The 23,049-nt window shown below is 36.8% G+C and overlaps 1 protein-coding gene across 1 annotated transcript in view; it reads left to right on the top strand.

Moving 5' to 3' along the window:
• Positions 1-6,443, top strand: part of STPG2 (sperm tail PG-rich repeat containing 2) — an 829,206-nt gene extending 822,763 nt beyond the window's left edge. The window contains exons 12-13 of the mRNA XM_053700173.1: positions 6,143-6,258; positions 6,423-6,443. Of these exons, the coding sequence (XP_053556148.1) occupies positions 6,143-6,258; positions 6,423-6,443 (137 nt within the window). The remainder of the gene's footprint in view (positions 1-6,142; positions 6,259-6,422) is intronic.
• Positions 6,444-23,049: the final 16,606 nt, after the last annotated feature.

Below are 23,049 nucleotides of genomic sequence, written 5' to 3'. Positions count from 1 at the left end.
GTATGGAAAAATCGCGGCTGCAAAGTGAGCGTTAGACCCTTTAATGACTGACTTTAAATACCAGCGGGCGGTAAAAACCAGCGTTAGGACCCCCTAACGCTGGTTTTGACGGCTACCGCCAAACTATAAATCTAGGCGCTAGTAAACTTAATCATTTTTTTGATAAACCTTTCACTTTGGAGTTTTTTTCTGTGCCGGACCGTGCTAGAGAGATTATCTCACAGGAATGGGAGAAACCAGGGGTGTCTTTTTCTCCGTCTCCCATTTTTTAAGAAAATGTTTCCTGTCGAGGACTCCATTAAAGACCCTTGGTATACTGTACCCAAAGTTAAAGTGGCCATTTCCACTCTGGCTAAGAGAACCACTATTCCTATTGAGGATAGCTGCTCTTTCAAGGATCCGATGGACAAGAAGCTGGGGGATTATTTGAAAAAGATGTATGTTCATCAAGGTCTCCAAAGGCAACCTGTGATGTGTATTGTCGCCATGACTAGTGCGGCATATTATTGGTTTAACACCTTGTCTGATTCTCTTCAAGTAGAGACTGCCTTAGATGAAATTCAAGATAGGATTAAAGCTCTTAAATTGGCCAATTCCTTTATTACAGATGCCATTTTACTGGTTGTTACAGACTAGGAGCTAAAACTTCTAGTTTCACTGTCCTAGCCCGCAGGGCGTTATGGTTTAAATCCTGGTCTGCGGACGTTTCCTCTAAAGTCAAGCTTCTGTCAATTCCTTACAAGGGCAAAACCTTGTTTGGACTTGGTTTGGCAGAAATTATCTCTGATATTACGGGTGGAAAAGAGTCTTTTCTAACCCAAGATAAGAAGAATAGGCCTAAAGGACATTCTTCTTCCAAGCAGGAACAATCCAAGTCTTCTTGGAAACCCAATCAGTCTTGGAACAAGGGGAAACAATCAAAGAAACCCGCAGCTGATTCCAAATCAGCATGAAGGGTTTGCCCCTGATCCGGGATCGGATCAGGTGGGGGCAGACTTTATCAGTTCTCTCAAGCCTAGATATGAGATGTCCCAGATCCCTGGACTGTAGACATAGTATCCCAGGGTAACAAATTGGAATTCAAGACTTTTCCTCCCATAGGCAGATTCCATCTCTCAAGATTATCCACAGACCAGACAAAGAGAGAGCCGTTCTTGAAATGTATACATCCTTCCTCCCTTGAAGTGATAGTTCCAGTTCCAGTGCAGGAACAGGGTCTCGGGTTCTACTCCATCCTATTTGTGGTTCCCAAAAAAAGAGGGAACTTTCCATCCCATTCTAGACTTGAAGTGTCTAAACAAGTTTCTCAAAGTTCCATCCTTCAAGATGAAGACTATACGCTCCATTCTTCCTTTAGTACAAGAGGGTCAGTTCATGACAACCATAGACCAAAAGGATGCATATATTCATGTTCCTTTTCACAGGGACCATCACAGATTCCTAAGAGTTGCTTTTCTGGACAAACATTTCCAGTTTGTGGCCCTTCCATTTGGTCTAGCCACGGCTTCCAGAATTTTTTCAAAGGTTCTGGGGGCTCTTGTGACAGTGATCCCTTCTCGTGGAATTTCTGTGACACTCTACCTGGATGACATATTGATTCAGGCGCCATTTTGTCAACAAGCAAAATCTCATATAGAGATATTGTCTTTTCTTCGTTCTCATGGTTGGAATGTGAATCTTGAAAAAAGCTAATTTTCCCCTGCTACAAGAGTAGTGTTCTTAGGGACCATAATAGATTCTCTATTGATGAAGATTTTTCTGACAGAGGTCAGATAAAAAATGTTTATTTCCTCTTGCCTCTCTCTTCAGGCTATTGCTCATCCTTCAGTGGCTCAATGTATGGAGGTAATCTGTCTCATTCTGGTGTCCATGGACATCATTCCTTTTGCTCGATTCCATTTGAGAGCTCTCCAGTTGTGCATGCTCAGACAATGGAATGGCGACCATGCAGATCTATCTCAGAGAATAGAGTTAGATCAGTGGTCAAGGAACTCTCTCCCATGGTGGATTTCTCAGGAACATCTATCTCTGGGCACATGCTGTCGGAGACCTTTTTGGGTGATTGTGACCATGAGAGCAGTCTGTAACTCGTTAAAAGCTCAGGGACTTTGGACTCGGGAGGAGTCTGCTCTTCCTATCAACATATTGGAGTTTAGGGTGATTTACAATGCTCTATTGGCTTGGCCTCAGTTGTCCTCAGCCCAGTTTATCAGGTTCCAGTCAGACAACATAACCTCTGTGGCTTACATCAATCACCAGGGAGGAACTCGGAGTTCGACAACTGGGAAGTTGATTTTCTGAACATACAAACTTTTCATCCCGGGGAGTGGGAACTCCATCTGGATGTGTTTTCCAGCTTGGTCCTCAAATGGGGGGTGCCGGAGTTAGATCTGATGGCGTCCCATCAGAACGCTAAACTTCCAAGGTAAAGTTCAAGGTCAAGAGATCCACAGGCCGTTCTGATAGATGCTCTGGCGGTTCCTTTCGTTTTCAGGTTGGCATACCTGTTTCCTCCGCTCGCTCTCCTTCCATGAGCCATTTCTCATATCAATCAGGAGAGGGAGTTTGTGATTCTAATAGCCCCTGCGTGGTCTTGCAGGATCTGGTTTGCAGACCTAGTGGAGATGTCATCTCTCCCACCTTTGGAGACTAACTCTGAGGAACGACCTCCTGATTCAGGGTCCCTTCCTTCATCCAAATCTCGTTTCTCTGAAGATGACTGCTTGGAGATTGAACGCTTAATTCTGTCTAATCGTGGTTTTTCTGAGTCGGTCATTGAGACCATGATTCAGGCTCATAAGAAAGACTTACCATAAGATATGGCGTAAATATCTTTATTGGTGTGGTATCCAAGGGCTACTCTTAGTAGTAAATTGTATCTTTTCTTCAGGAAGACCTGGAGAAGGGATTGTCAGTCGGTACCCTAAACGGTCAGATTTCTGCTTTATCAGTTTTACTACATAAACATTTGGCGGATGTGCCAAATGTGCAATCTTTTTGTCAGGACTTGGTCAAAATCAGGCCTGTCTTTAAGTCTGTTGCTTCTCCTTGGAGCCTTAACCTTGTTCTTAAAGTTTTACAGCTGGCTCAGTTTGAGCCGTTGCATTCCATAGACATTAAGTTGTTTTTTGTTTCTTGTTGCTATCTCTTCTGCTCGAAGAATCTTGGAACTCTCAGCTCTGCAGTGTGATTCCCCTTATCTTATTTTTCATGCCGATAAGGTGATTCTTCGTACTAAGTTAGGTTTCCTTCCTAAGGTTGTTTCTAATAGAAATATCAATCAGGAGATTGTTGTTCCCTCTCTGTGTCCTAATCCTTCTTCTTAAAAAGAACGTTTGTTGGCGACTAAGGTTTTTCGCCAGTCCTCTGCCCTCTTTGTCTGTTTCTCAGGGAAACGTAATGGTCAGAAAGATACTTCTACTACTCTTTCTTTTTGGTTATGAAGTATAATTCGTTTGGCTTATGAGACTATTGGACAGCAGCCTCCTTAAAGAATTACGGCTCATTCCACAAGATCTGTTTCCTCTTCTTGGGCTTTCAAAAATGAAGCTTCTGTTGAACAAATTTGCAAGGCTGCAACTTGGTCTTTTCTACATAATTTTTCCAAATTTTCCAAACTTGATGCTTTTGCCTTGGCTGAGGCTTCTTTTGGGAGAAAGCGGTGATGCTTTTTTGACTTCCTGTTTTGTCCCTCCCTATTTATCCGTGTCCTCTAGCTTTGGTAATTACTCAAGTCATGGACTCACCATAACTTAAGAAAGAAAAACAACATTTTATAAATTTGAGTCCACGGCCCCACCCTTTATTTTAAGATGGTTATTCTTTTGACTATAACCTCAGGCACCTCTACACTTTGTTTTACTCCTTTTTCTTCATTTCCCTCTGGTCGAATGACTGGGGGTTGTGGGTAAGGGAGTGATACTTAGCAGTTTAACTGTGGTGCTCTTTGTCTCCTCCTGCTGGCCAGGAGTGATATTCCCAACAGTAATTACTCAAGCCGTGGACTCACCATATCGGGAAAAAAACACATTTATCAGGTAAGCATACATTTTGTTTTTTATCTCTTGAGTTATAGTCTAAGCCACACTAGCATCTGCATGTTTGACAGCATGGTTGTGTTAAATCCCTCACATATTAGAAGCGCGATAAACTTCATGTTGAATATCACTTGAGTGCCAAGGGTGCACTAAGCTGATGGTGCGAAAGTAGTGTAGTTCTGCATGAAGTTCTGTACTTTACTACTAATAATAATGTTTTACATGGGGGCCGATTTACCATTGCCTGTATCAGCCCCAATGCATCTGTTTCCATGGGATCCTTCAGGTTTGCCAGAAACAGGAGTTAAGAAGCAGCGGTCTTCAGACCTCTGCTCCTTAACTCATATGCCTCCTCTGAGGCTGCGGTCTGCAATCTGCCTGATCATGTACTATCGGGTTGATTGACACCCCCTGCTAGTGGCCGATAAGCCGTGAATCTGCAAAGGGCAGCATTGCACAAGCAGTTTACCAGAACTGCTTGTGCAATGTTAAATGCTGTAAGTGTATGCTGACGGCATTCAGCGATATCTGGCGGACATGATCCACTACAGCGGATCATGTCCACCAGACATTGATAAATCGGCCCCAAGGTCTTAAAAAGTCTTACATTTTATAGTGTTTTGTGGTGGTATTGTGCTCGAGCACAAAACTGAACTCACACTTTGTAATACAAGAGCAATTAGCAATATCTGTTAAAAGTATAGGGCTTGCTAAAAAGGTTTCAGCAGCATTAAGATGTTTTGGTTAAATATTTAACAATTTACAAGGGGCTCCTTCAAAGTGTGCTTTATGAGTAGAGACTCAAAGTCTTCAGAAGGGAAAAAAATGGTTTAACCCTTTGAGTGCTAAGCACTTTCCCACCTGGGTGCTAAGCTTTTTTAAGTTTTTTTTTATTTTTTTTAAAAAGACATTTATTTTTATTTTTTTCCCCACAGATCCCCACACTTCTGGAAAGGTTAGGCGATTACCTTTCGAACGGTGGGTCCTGGGGGTATGTAGCTGCTTAGATGCCTGAGATACAGGCTTCTAAGCAGCATGCCCCCTGCTCCTATGCTTAACATTGTTAAGTATAAATAAAGTTGCACGGTGATGTCATCACGTCATTGCTCGTGACGTCACCGCAAGTAATGGGAAGCCCTGGATGCCTGTCACATGCTGGCCCGATCACTGGAGTAGGTGAGGGTGGGAGCCCCCAGATCTCCCTCAAAGTGGGAGAGTGCTAGCGACGGCTCTGAGCCGTCGTTAGCACCAGAGTGGTAAACTCTGCGACGGCTCAGAGCCGTTGTTAGCACTCAAGGTGTTAAAGTACTTTCCTAACAGAGTATGTTCCAAACCATTCCTCTAAATGTAGCTACATGGAAAACTATTGAAAACCATTGTAAATTCATATAGAGCGCCATCTACTAAATCTGAACTATACAAATATTATCTTATTTAACAGCATAGTGCTCTCCGTTAGAAATACCCAATATGCTGTGTATTGTATGAATAAATATTTGTGTAGTATAGATAAATCAAGCACAATATTGTGAATATGTACTAGACAGCTTTAACCCTTTAAGGACATAGCTTTCTGTTTGCTCAATTGTTTTATGACGGAAAAATTCCGTCATATGTCCTTAAGAGGTTAATATAAATTTTCTTTACCTGTGATTAACTATAGTGAGCAAGAGCTTTGTAGAAGCTACTAGTGATATTTCAAGAGATATTAGCTTTTATTTTTTAATATTTTGATACATTTCACTTTAGAATAATAATATAATAGATAATTAGGAACTCACAAATACAAATAAATACAGACAACAAAAAGTATTTAAAGAACATACAATCACTTAACACTCACCCACACACATCTTAAACCTTTTTTCTCCCATTCCCCAATCCTTATTACCCTTTTTCTCATAACCACAGACTTTAAACTCCTTTTCCCTCTTTCATTAAGTTTATCCCTTCTCCACTGTAATATATCTTTCCTTTATATAATGTCAACATTCATATTTTAATTTAATATTTAATACTTTTTTCCCAAACTGTTGGAATATTTTTAATTTAGTACCCCATATTTAGCTTCCCATTATTAAAATAATACACTTTCTTGTCGCCAGGACCAGGAGCATATAACCCAATGATGAGACCTGAAAGCCAAAGAAGTATATCTGTTCCAAGACAAGAACGGTTCAAAGAACCTATGGAAGTGACACCAGGCCCTGGGGCTTATGAGGTCAGTGTATAATGTGCCATGTTTATTCATTTATCTGTAATGATATTTTTTTTTATAAATGGACATGACAGTGATTGTAGAGTGCACGTACTGCAAACATCTCCTTTAGAAATATTTGAAAAGTCACCACACCTCAACTGAAATGTAAAATTGCTTTTCCTCAGGTCAGGTCAAAGATGTCTTAACATCCATTAATACTAGATGTACAGTAAACTGTATCAAATAAGGAAGGGCAGTAGGCCTTTAAAAATGCATGGTTAGTAACTGTACCTATAATTGTTGTGTTTGTTTATCACATAAAAATAGCAAATACCAGTAATGAAATAAAAACAAAAGTAATATACTTTTTAACTTAAAATAGCTGAAGTTACCCACGCTGCAGTTTATATTAGAAAAGTATTTGTTACAGATACATATAAAACACGTGTTACTAAAAAAATTAAGCCTATTTAACCCTTTAAGGACACAGCTTTCAGTTTACTCAATTGTTTTATGACGGAAAATTTTCGTCATATGTCCTTAAGAGGTTAAATCCTTTGGATTTATAATTATTTAGCCATTTATTTCTGATTCAGAGAGAGAGAGTACAGTTTTAAGATTTTCCAATTTACTTCTATTATCAAATTTACTTTGTTCTCTTGATTTTCTCTGTTAAAGAACACATACCTATGTAAGCAGTGTAAGCAGTGCTGCCTGGAGAACTATATGGTAGGAGATTTTAATTTTCTTTAAAATATTTTACATTATTTAACCACTGCTGCCTTCAAGTGCTCAAAAGTGTTTGCAACATTGGTAAAAGCATTCCTGCAAGAAGCACTTTTGTTCCGGGAGGTAGCAGAGCGTGCAGGAACATGGCCGCAAGACGCTAAAGCTCCGGATCTCCTCTCCACCAAAGTCCTGATTAAATTATAAAACTAATGTCGGAAAAGCGGAATTGAGAAGCTAGATACCATTCCCAGCAAACAAGCAATTAAGAGTACTGAAGTGGAACTTAATCCTCAAAAGAAAATAGCCTCTACTCCAAGGAGGAAATCAAAGCAGGCTTAAGCTAAACGGCACACTCCACAGCCCATGCCGGCTTAACATTTTTGGCCAAACTAACAGCTAAGGACGTAACTCCCCAGGAAGGCGGGTGTATGAGCTTTACATGAGAAGAAGCAGAGAACCGTGACTGAGGAAGTACCTTACCAAAAGAGAATAGAAACTGCTGTATACAAGGCTTAACACACGACTACCATTCGGATCACGGTGGGCTGACGAGAAGTCGTGAGTGTGGAGGGGAGCCATTGAAGTTCTCAACAGAGGCGGTGAGTGAGAAATCTTATATATTTAAAGAATATAATAAATATTTTGGTTAAAGATAGCCCTATATACTATAATTAAGTGAATAGTCACTGAAGCTGTGTCCATGTGTCCCTGAATATTGTAGGTCTATTTCTCTGCAGGGCTTTTTATACCAAATTAATGGAATATGCTAATAAGAGATTACCATATGATTAAACTCACTGTAAAACAAGAGTTTAAGCTGGAAAAGCTCTTACATCAAGAGAAAGTTTAATATCTGGTTAAAATAATACAAACCTGTAATTCAGAAATACTGCAGCAGGAAAGAAACATATGGGATCGAAAGAGACTACATACATCAAATTGCTCTAATATAAGGTGTCAAAGGTCATATTCATATTGAAATAAAAATTTAAAAGACGGAAACTCATTGGAAACAAGTCACTGAAGCAGTCTGTTCAATCACTCTGCACAACGTTGGGCTGTGGAAAACACAGAAAATGGATATAAAAAACATAAATTACTTCCTAAGCACTCTTTGTTGAGACACCTTTTTGTATGCTCATTCTGTTACTGAGACTACACAAACCTGTGGTGATATTTGTGCATGACTAATTTGTTCCCGAGTCCATATATATATCATTGCTGTAATATCTATAAAAGCTTGTCATGTTAACAGAGACTACACTTTCACTGCTGTGAAACCTGGGCATGCTTAATAGTTCCCTGAAGCCGGGCATCTTTTTTTGGCAGTGATATATGAGGTTGCTTGTTCTATACCTTGTTCTGTACCTGCAACCAGACTTATCTGCAGTAATACGTGTGTATAATCTTTTTTATTTCTGAAACTAAGCACCTTGGCTGTGGCATCTGAACATATACAATTTGCTTCTGAAGACATCATTTTGTGTGATACCCACATACCCTCACTCTGCCTCTGTGGTTAAATATTTCTGATGTAAAGTTTGTATATGATTAACCTGTCTCTGTGGATGAGCATCTTTTTTTGCGTAATCATTACAGGCTTGTCTTATCCCAGAAAGTAAGAACCTCTGCTGGGAAACTGATTTATGACAATATTGCCTTTAAAAAAAAAAAAAGGGAAAAACGTTGGTGAAAAAAAGAAGACGTTGGTAAATGCCATTACTGTTCCTGAGTGAAACAACTTTCCTGTGATATCTACTCTCAATCGTTACACCAGAATATTATAAGCAAGACTTTGACAAGCATAGGCTATAATAATATCAGCTAAAAACAAATGAACAACAGAGGAAACATACCGCAGAATTGTTTCTGACATAACACAGCACTTTATATACAACTAGATATAAGGTAATCTGACAATGGCCATTAGAAAGACCTCTAAAACAAACAAACAAGGGAGACTTTCTACCAACTCTACTCCCCTAACTACATTCTTTGGATCACAAGAATATAACATACCTGAATCAGCGAAAACAATGAGAGAAATCCCAGAGATCACGTCAGTCTTCAGTACCTGATCACTCAAATATGCAACAGCAACTAGCGCTTTTACAGACCTCAATAGAGAACTTGACATCTAAAACAGATATAGCTGATCTTGAAGAGTTTATACAATCAGAAATAACCACAGTTAAAAATGAGATAACCACACTAGGAGCTAGGATGGATGACCTGGAAGCCACTCAAGACACTATTTCCTCAATGGTGTCTACAGCTGAAGCTGGGATAACACAGCAGGCATCTAAGATTCAATCTTTACAAGAAAAAATAGAGGATTTGGGAAACAGGAGTAGGAGAAATAACTTGAGGATTTGAGAAATTCCAGAAGAAATCCAAGCGGAAAATCTCCACTCCTATCTTATACAATTCTTCAATCATATTACCTAAACTACCTCATTTATGGATTCTACCATAGAACGGGCACATAGAGTGTTAAGACCACATCTGAACCCAGCTGCCCCACCTAGGGATGTCGTTGTTAGATTCCTACATTTTAAGGACAGATAAATTATATGGCCTGCAGCAAGGATTACCCACTCATTAACATTTCAAAATAAGGAGTTACAAATTTACCAGGATTAATGCCAAACAAGGATTGAAAAAAGAAGATCATTAAGATTTATTACTTCTGTTCAATGTGAAAATAAGACAAAATACTGATGAGGGGATCCCTTTAGTTTAATAATCCCACATGCAGGAAAAACACTTATCTATAAAGACCCTTCAGATCTAGACAATATTTCTAAGACTCTAGGAATCACCTTTGAAATACCATCCTATATCATAGAGGAAGGCATGATTACTACAACCCTTCAAAAAAAAAAAAAGAAAATGGACACAAACCTGAGAACTGCATGGACTACAATCAACAAGAAAGACTTCTCATAAAAACTAGCTATTGGGAACCCCCACTTTTTTTTTTCTTCTCTCCATCCTCTTTCCTCTCTTGCATAGCATGCTGCCAATAATGGAGTAAGGAAGGGGAGGAAAGAAAAGAGAGAGATGAGAAGGAGGAGATATATATATACATTTGCTCTCTTGAGTCAATTTGATATATACTGTGGGGCAAAAACGTATTTAGTCAGCCACCAATTGTGCAAGTTCTCCCACTTAAGAAGATGAGAGAGGCCTGTAATTTTCATCATAGGTATACCTCAACTATGAGAGACAAAATGTGGAAACAAATCCAGACAATCACATTGTCTGATTTGGAAAGAATTTATTTGCATATTATGGTGGAAAATAAGTATTTGGTCACCTACAAACAAGCAAGATTTCTGGCTCTCACAGACCTGTATCTTCTTCTTTAAGAGGCTCCTCTGTGCTCCACGCATTACCCGTATTAATGGCACCTGTTTGAACTTGTTATAAGCATAAAAGACACCTGTCCACAACCTCAAACAGTCACACGCCAAACTCCACTATGGTGAAGACCAAAGAGCTGTCGAAGGACACCAGAAACAAAATTGTAGACCTGCACCAGGCTGGGAAGACTGAATCTGCAATAGGCAAGCAGATTGGTGTGAAGAAATCAACTGTGGGATAAATAATTAGAAAATGGAAGACATACAAGACCAATGATAATCTCCCTCGATCTGGGGCTCCACGCAAAATCTCACCCCGTGGGGTCAAAATGATCACAAGAACAGTGAGCAAACATCTCAGAACCACACGGGGGGACCTAGTGAATGACCTGCAGAGAGCTGGGACCAACGTAACAAAGGCTACCATCAGTAACACACTATGCCGCCAGGGACTCAGATCCTACAGTGCCAGACGTGTCCCCCTGCTTAAGCCAGTACATGTCCGGGCCCATCTGAAGTATGCTAGAGAGCATTTGGATGATCCAGAAGTGGATTGGAAGAATGTCATATGGTCAAATTAAACCAAAGTAGAACTGTTTGGTAGAAACACAACTCGTCGTGTTTGGAGGAGAGAGAATGCTGAGTTGCAACCAAAGAACACCATACCTACTGTGAAGCATGGGGGTGGCAACATCATGCTTTGGGGCTGTTTCTCTGCAAAGGGAACAGGACGACTGATCCGTGTACATGAAAGAATGAATGGGGCCATGTATCGTGAGATTTTGATTGCAAACCTCCTTCCATCACCAAGATGGGTCTTTCAGCATGACAATGATCCCAAACACACCACCCGGGCAACGAAGGAGTGGCTTTGTAAGAAGCATTTCAAGGTCCTGGAGTGGCCTAGCCAGTTTCCAGATCTCAACCCCATAGAAAACCTTTGGAGGGAGTTGAAAGTCTGTGTTGCCCAGCGACAGACCCAAAACATCACTGCTCTAGAGGAGATCTGCATGCAGGAATGGGCAAACATACCAGCAACAGTATGTGACAACCTTGTGAAGACTTACAGAAAACGTTTAACCTTTGTCATTGCCAACAAAGGATATAAAACAAAGTATTGAGATTAACTTTTGATATTGACCAAATACTTATTTTCCACCATAATTTGCAAATAAATTCTTTCCAAATCAGACAATGTGATTGTCTGGATTTGTTTCCACATTTTGTCTCTCATAGTTGAGGTATACCTATGATGAAAATTACAGGCCTCTCTTGCACAACTTGATGGCTGACTAAATACTTTTTTGCCCCACTGTATATATATACATATATATATATATATATATATATATATATATATATATATAAATAAAAAGCTTACTGAATAAGAAATTTCTGTTTTTTTGATCGCCCTTATATTAAATACAAAGGATCAGGCCATTAGGGGAGAGAGGTATCTCTCCCTATTCCCACTCTCACTTCCCTAGAAATTGATTTTTTTAGATCACTTTGTTTTCACTAAAAATGTTGTCTTTTTTGCACTTTTTTGATTTTTTTTTTTGTCAGACTGGATAAATATTTCTTTTTTAACCCACTTGATTATAAGATTATTTTTTTGAAACACAATAACAAATAACACAATGCAATTTTTTATGATCTCACAAAAAATAAGCAAATGGAAAATACCTAAAAATTATTACCATTAACGCTATGAGGCCGATTTACTAAAGTGCGGACGGACATGATACGCTGTTGGCATTTATCATTGCACAAGCAGTTCTGGTTAACTGCTTGTGCAATGCTGCCCCTGCAGATTCACAGCCAATCAGCCACTAGCAGAGGGTGTCAATCAGCCCGATCGTATAGGATAGGGCGGATTGAAGACCACAGCCTCAGAGGCAGCAGACAAGTTATGAAGGCTCACACGGAAACAGGGGCATCAAGCTCCATTCGGAGCTTGATAATTCAGCCCCTAAAGGTTTGAATTCTCCTAGAAAAAGAACTGCAATAGCTGACTTTAAAAGACACTCAGAGGACATAATTATGCTACAAGAAACCCAAAATATTTCAATACAAATTCGGTAAAAGCTTTTTTGCTTCCCACCCAAAGAAAAAAATTCAATGAGTAGGAATATTATTTAAAAAAAGATACCCCCTTTCAGGAAATTTCATTGATTAAAGATAAGGAAGGTAGACATCTATTAATTTCAGCCATTCTATATGGCTGAACAATCACACTAGTTTCCCTGTTTTGCACCCCTTACAAAACAACACATATTTCTTAAACATATATGAAATCTTATAATAGAGTACCAAAAAAGCACTCTTATAATAGGAAGGGACCTGAATTAAACGGTGAACCCCTTCCTTGATAGTTCAGCACAGCGCTCTTCTAACGCTACATCATGTATCACCAAAACAAACAACCTACTAAAAAAGCGTACTTGTCTAGATGTGTGGAGAACTATGCACCTGTTAACCAGAGATGATACTTTCTACTCTTTTCCACATAAAGTTTACGCAAGAATTGACTACATTTTTTCAGATATTACAAGTATGAGTTTATTCAGATCATCTTATATAACACCAATAACTTGGTCAGATCACGCAGGAGTGCATTGTTCAATCACATGGCCGTCTAAACCTCTAAGAGACTACATCTAGAAACTAGATGATAGTTTATTAACCGATCCGATACTTAGGGAAAAACTTCAAAAAAGAATAGTAGAATATTTTCAAAACAATATACCAACAGACACCTCTTATCAAAATAACTGGAACCGCATAAAAGCGTAATTAGAGGGGAATTAATTGCTTATAAGGCTCATCTGAACAAATTTAAAAGAGAGAAAGTTAATAACCTCATAAATGAAATTATACAATTAGAACTATTACACAAACAAAAAGCTCTTGTGAGCTGCTGGTGCAATGCTGAATATGGAGAGCGTATTGCTCTCCGCATTCAGCGAGGTCTGGCGGACCTGATCCGCACTGTCAGATCAGGTTCGCCAGACTTTGTTAAATAGAGGCCAAGGACCGCACTTCTACGTTCCACTCTCAAATCTTCTATATCATCCGCGGCTTTAGAAATAAATTTAAAGGTTCTTCATAGATGGTATTACACCCCTCAGAAACTACATAGATTATTTCATAAAGTTAAAAATTCCTGCTGGTGATGTGGCCACACAAACAGTGGTATGGCTCACATGTGGTGGTGGTGCACTACAATCCAAAACTTATGGAGATCTATTATAACTGAAGTAGAGGATATATTGGAGTCTCAGATTCCCCTAGACCCACTGATCTGGTTATTAAACAGACCTCCGAATATAAAATATAAACCATTTTCTAAACTATTTTATATTATGTCTAACAGTATAAAGTTTCTGATTGCCAAAAATTGGAACAAAGAACCACCCACTATGGAAATGTGGAAACAGAGAGTCACAGAATTGTTACATTTGGAAATATATTATTTGAAACAGGATAAAATGGGTATTTATGCAGACATTTTAGCGTTGTGGGAACCTTACCTTAAAAATCACTAATTTATATACTCTTTCTTATTAAAGGAACAAAAACCTAATAAATGTTACTTTTTCTAAAGTCAAGCACTAAAACTCAAAACACTAGAACATTTAAGGGTAAAAAAACACTAAACACAAAGAGCTTCTTAATCCAGTCTGACGTGGGGTACAATTACCCCCAATTCAAATTTTTTATCTCACTTCACTCGTCACTTTAAAATAAATCAGCTGTTCTATGTATGTGGATTATTTATATGGTATATATAAGGAGCTGCGTCTCCATTTTTGTATATTTCTTAATAATAATAAAGCTAATTTAAAAAAAACAAAAAAAAAACATTCTTGCAAAACTATTTCCATATACTACTCCAGACATGTTCATGTTACACATACCTAGATATGCTTTTCAACAAAAAATACCATGATAATTAAGTACATTTTATAACAAAAGTAAATTGAAAAGTGTGTTTTTAATGTATGCTCTATCTGAAACAAAAGAAAAATGTTTGTGTTTCCTGTCCGTTAAAGACTGAGATCTGATAAGCTTAATGGATTGTTAGAGGTAGACAGTTCACAAACCCATATTTCTCTGTGATCTCTGTAATAATAATATATCATAATTATATGAAAAATACAAATATTTAGTATTCCAAACCAATATTTCCTATATAGGCAATTACAATTAGTTAATAAATTGTTCAGAAAATAAGTAGCAATAATATAGTTAGCTAGTATTTTAAATTGACCAAAAATATTTGTACATGTTTGTGAATTAGCACTAGTTTTACCTCTCCAAAATGCTTAAATATTCTTCTCTAAACCAATGTGTTCTATATTAGGAAATACAATTATTCAGTAATAATATATCTAACTAATATATTGGAATAAGAACATAGCATACTAACATAGCAAGGCAAACAAATCTAATTAAATTAAGAACATATCACATATCACTCACACATGTTCACTCTTTTTTTCAGCCTTTTGTGATAACTAATTTTATAATTTTATTTCAGACATTAGAAATTACTGACTACAGTTGCGGATATGTAATCACAATTACTATGGCAATCACAGGACAGCTATAGTATAACATATTATAACATATTATTATAGCTTATAACATACAGTATTTTCTGTATTTCTGTAGTTTGTGTGATAATCACGCCAAAGCTGTTGAATTTAAGTTCATTTTATGTGCAATATTCTTACTGTTTTCTTAGTCATTTATTGTTGCTATCATGTACTGTACATTTCTAAAAATGAAGACCCATTTGCATTTTGGGTTTGAGAGATTAAGGTTTTAAATACTTTTATAGTCTTTTATATTATAACTACCCTTTTCATATGAAAGATTTTAAATACGTTTTTAAGATTATTAGTCCCGTGTTCCTCTCTGGCGTATGGGAGCACAAGAGCTGATTCCTAACTACTTCATTGAACATTACTTGATTCATAAAAGGAACCTTGGTAATTTGAAATGTATAAATAATTTGGGCTTCGATTTTTTATATACTGAGGGCTAGATTACAAATGGATATCTATTGTTTGCTTGCGAGCGATATAGGGTTATCGCGGCTATTTGCATGCAAGTTAAATTCCGCTTGTATTACAAGTTGAAAGTACATTTGAACGCGAGAGTGCAATCTCAATTTACATTAGAAAGATTACCGTGACATCAGAGTTCTGGTTAACTGTTACGCTTGAATAAAAAGTGTTGCAAAACACATTAAAAAAGCATTTAAAAGTAAAGTTACACTTTATACACTTATATATATGTGTGTATATATCTATACTTATATATGATCATGTATATATATATAGGCACTCACCGGGTTTGAAGTGGCAAAAAACTTTATTCCAACAGAGTGACGTTTCGGGATTTTACCCCCGTCCTCAGACTCAAACAACATATGTTGTAGCAAAATACCATCATATTTATTTATATATATATATATATGTGTGTGTGTGTGTGTGTGTGTGTGTGTATATATATATACAGTATATATATATATATATATATATATATATATATAATGTATATATAAATATCTCTTTAAGAATAAATAGAACATTTTCTGCTATGTGCAGAAAATTGGATTATAAAATATGCATATGTTATCTTCTTATGTTGCACTTTTTAATAAACACAATCATGTTTGCGCAAATTGCGCAAATTGTGTTTTTGCGCTTGCGACTTCTCAAAGTCTATATGTTGCGTACTTGAGAGCGTAAACTTTTTACATTCGACTAGTGATACGAGTGCTGATCTCTGAGTGCAAAAAGTTACTTGTAGCAGTGTTATCACTGGAACGCAAACAAAAACTACTGCTCCACTTGTAATCTGACCCTCACTGTATAGCTTCTGCTTTTTAATGATTTATAGACTGAATTACATTTTCTTAGTTATGAGATTTAACATTATTGTCTTGTAAAAAATACATTTTATTGGTTACCAATTTACCAATTTAGATTATTGTGGTAAGGTTCTCCTTTATAACCTAGAACCCTCCAAACATCAGTTAGTGGACAGTTGAATGATATTTCAATAGTAACCACATGAAACAAGGACCCACAATTCACTTAATTATTTTAGGTAGATGATTACATGTTATGGTAAATGTCTATTGCTGAGAAGATTCTTAGACTTTTGATTTAAAAGATGTGCTATATATTTCTAAAATAGGTCTGAGATCCATGGATGGTATTTAGTGGTGGGCTTTCATTATAGGTTATATTGATGAGTCCATACCATGCATTTGGGAAGACTTCCAAGGGTTTATCAAACACTTGTTCTTCACTGAGGGCGAGGTTACAAATTATAGAAAAACATTCTAGAAATCTAGTAATCCATTTAATTATCAATTTAGTTGTTTGAAGACAAGTCAATCAAACCTTACAATCAACCTACTTATCAAGTGATATACTATTTATCATTCATAATAATAGAATATATGATCTTAATGAATACAGGATTTGGTACAAGTTGAGACCTTTGCATGGGTGTCATTTTTGAATAAGTGAAATCTCTAAAATGCTTCTCCCTTAATCCAGTAAAGTAATCTTTGCAGAAAGGATCTAACATTTTTTTTCTTATTATTTTTACTATTTCTCATTTTATTTATTTGTTCTTTTTGAATTGAACTCAAGTGCTTCACATAATACCTATATGCTTTTCTATGGTCTATTCTTGCTTTAACAAATACGTATGAATATATGAATATATTGGTTTTTTTTTTCTTATTAGCTTGCTTTCATAATCTTCCAATAATGGATTATATTAAGATACCTGCATTAACAATGCAAGTGTAAGAATATTTATTTATTTTACATAATGTTTCATTCTTTCTAACAATACACTACTGCATTCAAAATATCATGTTGATTATTCAGGCAGAATTGTACTTAAGACAGAATTGAACCTAAATGTAGCTTGACAAACATTTGAGAATCTGTTTAATTTGCTGCTTTTTCTAAGGTTTTATAGATAGACCCAAAAAAAGTATAAAAAACATTGACATATAACAAAGTAGTTTCTTGTTTCAATGAATGTTGTAAAATATTTTTACTGTGCTCTCTAAATGTTTAGTTTTAGTTTCTGTAATAGTTCATCTTAAAGCAGGTAATTAGCTATTTAACAAGCCTTAAGAATCAATAAAGAAAAAAATATTAACCTTTGTACAGAATTTGCAGGAAATATAAATGTCAGTCCCACCTCATAAAAACGTACAAGCATGTTGTGAATACTTATGCTAATGTAGGTAGCTGAGATTTTAAAAGCCATTTAATTTTCTTAAGTACTAGCTACAATATGTTGACTTTTTACTTTGTGGCAATGTGTATATTTAATTGATAGATTATGTATTTGTTTCTTCCAAAAGATAGTTGTGAAATTCTTTAATGTTGTATAGGATCACTTCTGGGAGCTATAAATAGGACATAGTCCTTATTTTTTCTTGGTTACTTTATTTAAGATTTGCACAGAACTTACAGAATACATGAATTTTAGAGAATCCCCTGGCTACACACACAAGGAGCAGGGACACATAGTTCATTACTTTATTTTTCTTTATTATATTTGAAACTAGAAGTTCACATACAATCCAGACATATAAATAACTGATACATTTAGTTTTTTATTTATTTATATATATATATATATATATATATATATATATATATATACAGGGCTGGAAAAATATCACTTTGGTTTACTGGTCAGGGGTTAAAAGCTACTAGCCCAAAATGAAAAAGTCACTAGTCCACTCAATGTTAAAGATAGAAAAAAGTCAAATTTCGCTACAATTTCTAAGTCGTCCGGGACTAGTGGACCACTGGAAATTTCAAGCCCTTTATACATATACTGTATAAATATATTTATATTTAAATGAATTGTATTTATTTAAATGAATTGTATCCATGGACTGCGTTGCGGAATATGTTGTCACTTAATAAATAAAGTATAATAATATATATATATATATATATATATATATATATATATATATATATATATATATATATATATATATATATAAACATTTTCTTAAATGGAATCTATGATATAAAAAACAGAATAAATCTTGTCACTCTTGTTTATTCGTATTTACACAAATTTCATGAAGACACCAGCATTTGCTCAAACCCCCCCCCCAACCAAAAACGTTATTAAAGTTTAGAATAATAAAATTGTGACTCTACTTATCAGCCATTAATTATTTTGTAACACTGGTGGCTTCATGAAATTTGTGTGTATAAAGGGATTGCAACGGATATATATTTAACTGTTCTAGTAGGAGTCATGCTGGATCTTGAGAACTTTTTATCCCATAGTTTTAGTCATTCATTAACTATTATTGACATATAATGACAGACTGGTATTACAAGTTCATTAAGCTTGTATATGGCCCATCTCTGAAAGAAAACAGTTAATAAATTGGGTATGCACCAAATCAACATTGCCTTCCATTGTCTAGGATTTTATCCATTTTACACAAAAGTATAAATGAAGGATGAGGACATGGCTTTAAATTATTTACTGCTAAAAAAAATAGATTTTTATATCAGTAAAAAGTAATTATTATAATAATAATTCATTTATTTTGCTTATTACAAAGTCTGGGAATCAGACCCCCTAGAAACAGGTTGGTTATCTTATATGTATACCTCAGAAATGTTTACCATTTATTCAGCAGTGCTTCTGATGGATTAGAATGGCTAAGAAAATGAAGACATCTGGCATGGGTCTTATCAATGATTAAAATGGGGGCCATAGAGCAAAATATAAACTTTTTACTAGAATTTATTATTATTAAGAAGAAGAATTTAGGTAATGGCCCCATTTATAAAACTGCTTAAGCAGGTTCAGGGCCGTTAAGGAGCAGGGTCACTTTTGAGAACCTTGTCCCCACAAAGATTAATAAATGGAGGCAAGAATAATTTTTAAAATTCAAATGAAAACTTTATTGATTCTCTTTATATTGTTTAGAATCCTAGTTTTCAAGATATCCCACATATAACATATCTAAACAGCATGCAACAATAGTTTATTGCTTTTATTATTATTATTTATTATAGTGAATATATGCTTGTAAATAAAGTTTAATATGTTTTTGAAAAGAAAAGGACATGAGTGGCTACTACAATATAAGTAAAGTAATAAAATATTTAATCAAAGAGAAGCTGAATTCCTTTTCAACTTTTTTTGCTGGAAGTTTCTAGTCTTCAACCTCTTTTGTGCAAACTTTATCAAATTTATTTTTCCCTTTTTATGGTCACTTTGCAGCCAATACTGTTTTTTAAATTATGATATTATGATTACGGCACTTTTTTTTTTTTTTTAGTATCACCAAAAACTAGTGGTTTTACTCTAAGAAGTATTAGCTAAAACAGAACAAATATTCAGAAAATGTACAGGAAAATTAGGCTTTATGCTAAGAAAGTTATGTATTGTTGATGTCTGTAACCCAATAGGCTGCTTTATCTAATGTATAGATGAAAACATGTTGAAAAGATTATGGAGGTCATAATACACAACATTATTCAATTTCTACTTGTTTTTTTAAAACTATTTCATGTACTTATTACACTTAAGGGTTGATCATAAGTTATATTTTGATAATTATCAGCATGTGGACTACTGTAGATGAGCCATGTTTGATACCGTCATGACCACAGTTTTCCTTGTTTTGGCAGCACATTTTTCCATTATCAGTTTGGATATGAATGGCCCTGTATTTAAAGGGACACTAACACCAAGGGGTCAATTTATTAAATGCCGGGCTGACATGATTCGCTGTAGTGAATGTGTGCTGGTATTACAAGTCAGGTGCAATGCGAACGAGACCTTGCGCTCATGTAAGCACGCTTCCATAGGCTCCAATGGGAGCCTCATTCTGATGCCACCAGACACAGCATGAGAACCGAGAGCAGCAAAGGGGATAAGCCATGCAGCAAAGTGTTAATATATATGTAAATTAATATATACATACTGTATATATTTATGTATAAATGTATGTATATAAGCAGTCTCCAGAGACCGCAATGTATTTATTTTATTTATCACAAACCCATAAACGGGCGAATTTGCCCATTTAAAGGCGAGCAATAAATTAGTGTAATCTAGCCCCTCTGTTTTTTCCCTAGATATCCCAGGACATAAATTATATAGGACTAGATTACAAGTGGAGCACAGAAATATTGCCGCCAACACCACAAAAGTCTAATCAACAGTGCTCCTATTCTTGTGCTCAAATTACAAATTGAAAGTAAAAAGTTATTGCTCAAGCAAAAGCCTCAAGAGCACTAACATCTGGAAGTTGGATAGTACAGCCATGCTACCATGGCTTCCCATAGAAGTCTATAGGACGTTTTAAAAAAGTCTTCTGTGGCTTTCACTTGTTTGCTAACCCAAAGGTGCGCTAAGCCAAGTGCGCTAAACTGAAGGTGCGTTAAGAAATATTTGAAATAATATTGTTCCTCATTTATAAGAAAATTGTACTGTAGAAATTTTATTTTAAAAGAAAAAAAATGCTGGTTAACATTGTTTTAAAGGGATAAAGTATATGACAAGTTGTTGGACTAGGAAGGACTCAAATGTATGTGTATATTTATATATTGTATGCACACACATATATATGTACAAATACGTACACGTATACAAATATACACCTTTGAGTTTTTCCCAGTCGAATACCTTGTTATATAAGGCACAAAGAATTTTAATACATTTATTTCAATATTAACCATATGTGTTTCCTTATATATATGTGTGTGTGTGTGTGTGTGTGTGTGTATATCACAGCTGTGCCTGGATTTGAACCTGGGTCTCATGGTTCCCAGCCTGTTTCTCTATTCCTGCACCATTTGTCTGAAGTTTTTGGAGACCTGTTACATGCAGAGGATTGCCCTCTGGCTCCACCTGCTTGTCAGCTGCAGATAGTTTTGCAATCAGCTCCCCTATAAAAGGTTGCTTTACAATCCATTTTCCGCTCTGACCTAATGATTTATCCTGTTCCAGTGTTAGTGCCTCTGACTTTGCTTGTATTTCCTGTTTGGTTCTTGAACCTGGCTTGTTCTCTAATTACCCTTTTGAATCTCACTTGGTTTTGATGAAAGATTGGACTGCTTTTCTGTTTACTGAACCAGGCCTTGTACCCTGTCCATTCTATTGGATTCTCCCTTGATTTGGTGACTGCTCTCAGGTATATGACCCTTGGCTTGTCTCCTGACTATCCTCTCTGTACCAGCCTGTCTCTGCTTTCTGTGGCATCATCCTGCTTCCCTAGGATCCTGTTTCAGTGCCTAGCCCTACAGAGGACACTTACCAAGTTCCTTTATCCAGCGAATGTACCCAAGCGCTGCTACGTATATATGCAAAGTTCGAGTCACCTTCTTCTGCATCCAAACTCTGTCAAGTTCCAGTATCCTGCATGCGTGCTTAGTTTTGCATACAGTCTCTGCTACCAGTGTTCGGGTATCCGCAGTGGGCCCTGCGAAACATCTGTGTATCTTGTGTCTCCAGTCGGTCACAGCAGTACCTGTGTCTCCAGCCGGTCACAGCAGTACCTGTGTCTCCAGCCGGTCACAGCAGTACCTGTGTCTCCAGTAGGTCACAGCAGTACCTGTGTCTCCAGCCGGTCACAGCAGTACCTGTGTCTCCAGTCTCTGTCTCAAGTGGGCACCTCCTGTGTTAAGCCTAAGTTTGCACTCCTGTTCCTGGCCTTATCGTGGGCATTACTTCAGAATCCAGTTCTGGTGTGGGCACACCTGCTCACTTACCCTGCCTCCAAGTCTCCAGTTCCTGTGCAATAAACTTGCTTGCCTGTTTTTTAAACTAGCCTAATAGGGGTAATTCCAGAAAGAAGCACATGCCACCCCTTTCAGTATTCAAGACAGTCCTAAGCCTGCCACCACCTTGCATAAGCTCCATACCCCAGAACCTGTTAATTTGAGCGTGACAGTATGCCAGAGCCATACTTCATAGCATGCTGAGGTGGTACCAGTTTTAAGAGCCCTACTTGAACAGGTGACAAACATGGCACAGCTAATTCAACAGTTTTTTCAAGATCTACCTGATAATGTGCAATTTATAACACAGTCCTATTCCACAAGCATTCAGGCTCTAATTGACACGCAGAGAGACTTTTTGCAATAATTATTCAGTAAATATACTCTAGAGAAGTCTCCCTCAGTTCTTACATCCTCTGTTTCACCCAGGACAGCCTCTGTGACATGAAAAGGGAGAACTTCCAAAACTACTGTAGAGGTTAACATCAAAGCTGCCAAAGTGACCCTCTCAGCTACGGAGATTACAAGAAGGAGAACTCAAGTTTCTGTTTCTATTGTGGGGGCTCCAGTCATGTCATCTCCTATTGTCCAGCTCAAGTGTTTCCAGCTCCTAATCCAGCTTTGTCTGCTGTGGTGGCTGCTGGGAGGAGTACCACAAATCCAACAACAACAAAAATGGCAGAAATGCGGATAAATATTATCCTGGAGCAACAACTCCCAGATGAAACTAGCAGTTCTGTCATCAAATCTGACTCTGCTTCTCTCTTTGAAGTCTCTTAACCCTCTCTCCAGCAGGATTCCAGTACACCCAGTCAGTTCATCAATTTCTATGAACTTAATAAACAATGTGAATTCTATATCGCCAGTCCTAGTTGGTACTTTACTATCCACAGTACCATCTG

Source organism: Bombina bombina, chromosome 2, assembly GCF_027579735.1.
Source record: "Bombina bombina isolate aBomBom1 chromosome 2, aBomBom1.pri, whole genome shotgun sequence".
NCBI lineage: Eukaryota > Metazoa > Chordata > Amphibia > Anura > Bombinatoridae > Bombina > Bombina bombina.
This window is presented reverse-complemented; position numbering and strand designations above follow the sequence as displayed.